This window comes from Diplotaxodon limnothrissa, linkage group LG10, assembly GCF_057381915.1.
Source record: "Diplotaxodon limnothrissa isolate DT_005_m linkage group LG10, D_limnothrissa_male_GT1.1, whole genome shotgun sequence".
Lineage (NCBI taxonomy): Eukaryota > Metazoa > Chordata > Actinopteri > Cichliformes > Cichlidae > Diplotaxodon > Diplotaxodon limnothrissa.
This window is the reverse complement of record NC_140605.1, coordinates 7,302,808-7,308,807: the sequence shown is the minus strand read 5'-3', so window position 1 is coordinate 7,308,807 and position 6,000 is coordinate 7,302,808. Positions and strand designations below refer to the sequence as shown.

General features: G+C 38.7%; 1 protein-coding gene across 1 annotated transcript; it reads left to right on the top strand.

The window, feature by feature from the left end:
- The first annotated feature begins 889 nt into the window (after window positions 1-889).
- LOC146623813 (E3 SUMO-protein ligase ZBED1-like) lies at window positions 890-3,051 on the top strand. Its single transcript, XM_085364848.1, has 3 exons — window positions 890-1,361; window positions 2,084-2,307; window positions 2,452-3,051. The coding sequence occupies exons 1-3, from the start codon at window positions 890-892 to the stop codon at window positions 3,049-3,051; spliced, it is 1,296 nt and encodes a 431-aa protein (XP_085220974.1).
- Window positions 3,052-6,000: the final 2,949 nt, after the last annotated feature.

Genomic DNA, 6,000 nt, shown 5'->3' with positions numbered 1-6,000 from the left:
CTGCCTCGCAATTGCATAGGCCTCTTGCATAACTCCTCTCCATTTCTCTGCATAGCCAATGTGTGATTGACTCTTCTCTTCTTCTCTTTTTGGGAAGAGCAGGTCAATAGGCAAGGTTGGTTCACAGCCAAAGAGAAGGAAGAATGGAGAAAATCCTGTTGCTTCGTGCACAGTCGAGTTGTAGGCATGAACTACTTTGTTCAAATGGTCTTTCCATCTTGACTTCTGATTTTCATCAAGTGTCCGGAGTAGGGCTGGGCGATATATCAAAAATTTATCGTTACCGAAATTTATGACTCTCATCAACGTCATTTTGCCCATGTCGGTAAATTCGGTATTTAAAAAAAAAAAGAAAAGGCATGTGCAGGTTGGCGATGTTCATGTCCCTTTAAGACGCTGTGCTACGTTACAGACTTGACAGCGTGGAGTCACATGACTCTACTACCTGTAACAAGACGAGACACGGGTGAACAAATGGAGGACGATTTAAATGTTGAAGCAGCAGCGACGGAGGTAGAGCTGGTGGAGGAGGAAGAGGAGACGCTTGTTAACAAAAAAAATGCATCATCAATCGTTTGGCAACATTTTGGATTCAACAAGGATGATATTGATCAAAAAATTGTTAAATGTAAACTGCAAAAAGACTGTTGCGTCAAGTCAAGGTAACACAACCAACCTCTTCCACCACCTGCAGCACAACCATGTGATTCAATTCGAAGACATAAAAAAAGCTCAAAGCGAGAAGAGAGTAGGAGGACCAGCAAAAACGTCTTCCTCCACCAGGCAGCGGTCAATAACCGAAGCATTTGCTAGTACTCAACTATATGAGCGAACTTCAAAAAGATGGCAAGAAATCACAAATGCTATAGGCTACCACATAGCAAAAGACATGGCTCCTATTGCTACAGTGGAACGCAACAGGTTCAGACACTTCATGAAAATAATTGACAAGAGATACGAACTCCCATCACGAAAATATTTTTCAAAAACTATCATTCCCAGCATGTACAGCACAGAGAGGGAAAAGGTTGCTGCTGAATTGAGATACGTTAAGCACGTTGCAGCCACATCCGATCTCTGGTCCAGCCGTACAATGGAGCCGTATATTAGTCTCACAGTTCATTACATCGACAACAAATGGGAGCTGCGTACCAGAGTGCTCGAGACGGCCTATTTTCCATCTGATCACACGGGGGAGATGGTTGGACAGGGGTTGAGAGCGATGCTGTCTGCATGGGACATCAGTGAAGAGGACCTTGTTGCTATAACAACTGACAACGGCCCAAATATTGTGAAAGCTGTCAAGCTCAATAAATGGACACGGGTGCAAAGTTTTGGGCACAGGCTGCACCTGGCAATCGGTAAGTGTGTACATCTTAATATATTTGGGTGGTGACATCTGGTGTGTTTTAAAGTGACTTTAATTCTGTGCGTCATATTCAAAATTGAAAGTATTAATGTTTGAATAATGTTTATATAGGCATAAAAATACTTAAGACTGCTGAGCAGCAGTGTATCCAGAAAGTTTTTACAGAATAAAGGTAAATACAATAAAGGTATTGTGAGCCAGTGTTGATCATGTTGTGCTGTGAAATGTAGCAAAATACATGATTTTTAAAATGTTTTATTACTGTGCCAACCCTTTTTAATTTTGTAAATATGGTCTGAGAGGTCTTATTTAATTCTTACTTTATTTTGCTTGCTTTATTTGAGAATTAGACCATGAATTGGGGTGATGTTGGGTGTGAAGATTTGGATAGATATTTAAAATTTATGCCTTTTTTCAGTTTTTATTTTCAAGACTTTTTTTTATAACTTGGCAGTCCCTTTGTAATTTTTCAAATTTTGGTAGAAGTGAGAAGTGTTATTGTTGCATTCAAGTACATCCAATAAAGGTAAATGTAATATTTTTAGTAGCTAAAATCTGATGAGGAATACTTCATTTTATTTTTTCTAGTTTAGTTCAGTTTTTCCCCTGAAAAAGTTCTGTGGTCAGTGGAGGTTTACATGGCAGTTAAATGACTACAACAATTTTTCCTATTCTTAATGTTTGCATGTGTGTGTTTTTGCTTGTTTGTTTCAGAAAACACCCTGAAAAATCACCCCCCTGTGGAACGGGCAATGAAGACCTGCAAAAAGATTGTTAGTACCTTTTCCTACAGCTGGAAAAAGAAGAAGGCATTACGGAAGGCACAACAAGAGATGAACTTACCAATGCACAAGCTGAAAACGGCATGTCCAACCAGATGGGGATCCATGCAGATGATGACAGCACGGATCCTTGAGCAGAAAAATGCCATCACCCGGGTAGGTTAAATGATCCTTCATTATCTATTTTATTGTGTGCATTCAGGTAATGCATTTAGCCTTTATTGTGATTGCTCTGATCTACCATTTAAGATGAAATAAATAATATAATTAAATTAAAATAATAAATAATTATTATTACAGGTCCTCACTGATGACAGAGCATCAAGACATCTTGTTCCGACGTGGTCAGACCTGGATGTCTTGGAGGCAGTCAACAAAGCTCTTGCTCCATTGGTAGAGTTTACGGACGCCCTGTCAGGGGAAGAGTATGTCACCATCTCATCTGTGAAGCCTGTCCTACACATCCTCCATTCACGAGTGCTGGCTGAGAAAGAAGATGATGTGACGCTGACCAAAACCATAAAATCTGAAATCCTTGCATACCTTGACGACAAGTTTTCAGATCCTCCCACTGTAGAGCTTTTGGACACAGCCAGCTTTGTTGACCCCAGATTCAAAGCTGCATATATTTCTGCCGACCGTGTTACTACCATTCAAGAGAAAGTGAAAATGGAGATGAAGTCAGCAGCTGCAGTCCACCCAGAAAGTACAGCAGAGAGCACAGAGCCTCAGCCTTCTACATCATCCGAAGAAAAAAAGCGAAAGAGATCACTGGGAAGCTTTTTCAAAGAAAGTGAGACTCTCTCTTCAACTGCACCCACTGTGTCACCTGAGCAAGCAATAGAAGCTGAGCTGAGCAGCTATTCAGTGTGTCCTGTCCAGGACAGTGAGGAAAAGTAAACTTTCCCACTCTAAGTAAAGTTGCAAAAAAGTATCTTTGCATCCCAGCCACCAGCTCCCCATCCGAGCGGGTTTTCAGTTCTGGAGGAAACATTGTGACATGCCTCAGATCCTGCCTGAAACCTGACATGGTCAATAAGCTTGTTTTTCTTAGCAAGAACCTGGAGTAAACACTACTCAGGTAAACATCTACAACAGTAGTTTGATTGAACCACTCAGGATACCAAGTCTGCTGCTGCCCCTTTTTGAAGTGCCCTGTTCAAGCCCTGCCTAATTTTAACTATCAGTGTTCTATTGAAGTTTTTTGCAAACAGCACTATTTAATGTTTTTGTTTAAGAGTTTATAGTTTTCACTAGTCACATGGCAGTGCTTAGTATTTATTATAGTTTTTTCTGTGTTCAATTGACATTTGTGTTTGTGACATTATTTGTTTACAAGTTATACTACCTCAAGGCCTTAGCAGAGATAGGCCTTTGTCCATGATGGCATTACATTTGCACAATCATTGTTTACTTTGTGAATAGCCAATGTGAAACATATTTATTATTAAACTATTTTGTTTACAAGGGATACACATTTTTTAGAGAGCATGGTTACATATTGTATCCTACACTTTTTATTTTGTTCAGTTAATAAATCTTAACCACTAAAAGTACTTACTACTATTGTCTTCATTTATTTTCAGTGACATTTTACAGTCCTTTAAAGTGGTAATAATATAATTGCAATGAATAGGTCTAGGGGGAATAATATTATCAAAATAACTGGAGGAACTATGCTGCCTGCCACAGCCCCATCAAATGGAAAAAAAAAACGTTTGTTTTTTTGGCACTTGGGGTGGTTATCGTCCATTTATCGTTATCGAGGTTAACTGCTCAATTTATCGTGATATTGATTTTAGGCCATATCGCCCAGCCCTAGTCCGGAGCATACCTAGGAGTGTCCTATTGAAGCGCTCTGCAGGATTGGCCTGTGGGTGGTACGGGGAGGTACGAGAATGGCTGATACCACAGTAGCCTTGAAGCTTGCGGAAAAGATTGTTCTCAAATTCTTTCCCCTGGTCATGGTGTATTTTGGATGGGGAAACAGAAGCGCATGATAAAGTCATCAAAGAGCTTTCTTGCCGCAGTCTTCCCAGACTTGTCCCTTGTCGCATATGCCTCAGAGGCGGAGCCAGACATTTGAAACACCCGGGGCTTAGCCCTAAAGGGGGATTTTTTTTTTTTTGGGGGGGGGGGGGGTTAGAAATGACTGAAAGATTAATAGGCTCTGTTTTGAGTTTTGTTCAAAAAAGAATGACTTCATATAGGGAAAAATATATATCACATGTGCAGGACACCTTAAACTAGTTTTTTAATTAAGCAGCAAGGCAGAATAAAGTCGGGGCTGTATCAAGACACGAGGACTAAACCCCAATTCAACCAGACCCAAAACTGATCCGGAATTAAAACAGGGCTACAACAGTTCAAAATTAGGACTACTTAGGATTTAACAAAGACAGAGCCACAATCAGAACTAGATGATAGTAGCACTAAAAATCATCATAGACCTGCACTACACTTATTTTTTTAATTCTACCAAAGTCCACTATTTAGATTGAGAAAAGTTTATATAATTATTTAGCCTTGTTGTGCAAACAAGCCTGCATAACTTAATAAATATAGAATTTGAAAAATAACAAACCTAAAAAGAAACACTAGGTATGAGATACATGAGGACCTATGATATGGTGATACTTTTGGTAAACAACCATTTGACTAACATGTGTGTCTCACCTGCTCTTGTTCATCTCTGTTCTGTCCTCATTCTCCATCTCCCTCTCTGTTCCCCTCTCTCCCTCTCTCTCCCTCTTTGTGCTGACAATCATCAAATATACAGTTGAAACCAGATATTTACATACTCTTCAGATCAAAACACAAACACTTTTTTAATTGTAAGATCAAATCAGACTAAATGTTTATTTTTTTAGATTGATAAATATAAAAAACATGTTTGTTAACTTTAAGAGTAAAGAGAGAAACTATCTGTATTTCTTAATTGCAAATGGCACCAAATTGTATTCAAACTTGAGCCACACTTATGGAGCTCCACAATTCTTTTCCTGGTGTTTTGGTTGACATCTCTTAATTTTCCCATTTCAAAGAAACAGGCTCTGTGTTTTGCCTTATATGCATCCACAGCTGTGCCACCAATTTACTCACATGGACTCTACTAACCTATCAGAAGCTTCTTCAGCTCAGAATGGAATCGTCTGGAGTTTTCTTATTAATTAACAAACTTAGTGTATATGTACTCCTAAATTTGATCAAAGTGATAAAAAATAGACAGCTCTGTCTCTCTTTATTCTGACATTTAACTAATTCAAAAGATATTTCAATATTTATCTAAAACAAAAGTTTACTCTAAATTGATGTTGTACAGTAAAAATGTTTTATGTTTTCTCCCTAAAGTGTATGTAAATATCTGGTTACAAATGTGAATATCCTGCTATGTACTGAAATCCCTCTTGTTTTGCATAGAAATATACTGAACAACATACAAAGCATAATATATAAAATAACATTTACCTGAGTTTTTTCTTTGAAAGAACCCTCTAATGTCCATTCTTATATTTCAGTACATAACTGAAACCGATTTAGTCGGGGAGGGTAAGAACTGAAAATATGAAATAAACACATGTAAGCTAAGACTCTCTAAAAAAATAGCATTTGTTCGGCTTTTCATTTCGCCATTTGTTGATTCACCTGAAGAGCAAGTAACGTAATATTGGTCAAGTGATCAGTTTGATATCAATCTTTCGTGATTCACCGTCATATTTACATTATTTGTACGGTATGAATGATTTGCTTTGGTACCTGCTCAAACTTAAGCTCTCCTTAGTATGGCTGGCTCCGTTTCTCCAACAGCGCACACACAGGCGGCAGCTGCCCCGCCCCCTCGCTCAGTCT

Bases quoted from the DNA above. Each gene is read 5' to 3' on its own strand.
- LOC146623813 (XM_085364848.1), top strand. From the start codon at position 890: ATGGCTCCTATTGCTACAGTGGAACGCAACAGGTTCAGACACTTCATG. The intron at 1,362-2,083 runs GTAAGTGTGTAC...TGTTTGTTTCAG, and splicing joins CAGGCTGCACCTGGCAATCG to AAAACACCCTGAAAAATCAC. The intron at 2,308-2,451 runs GTAGGTTAAATG...TTATTATTACAG, and splicing joins AGAAAAATGCCATCACCCGG to GTCCTCACTGATGACAGAGC.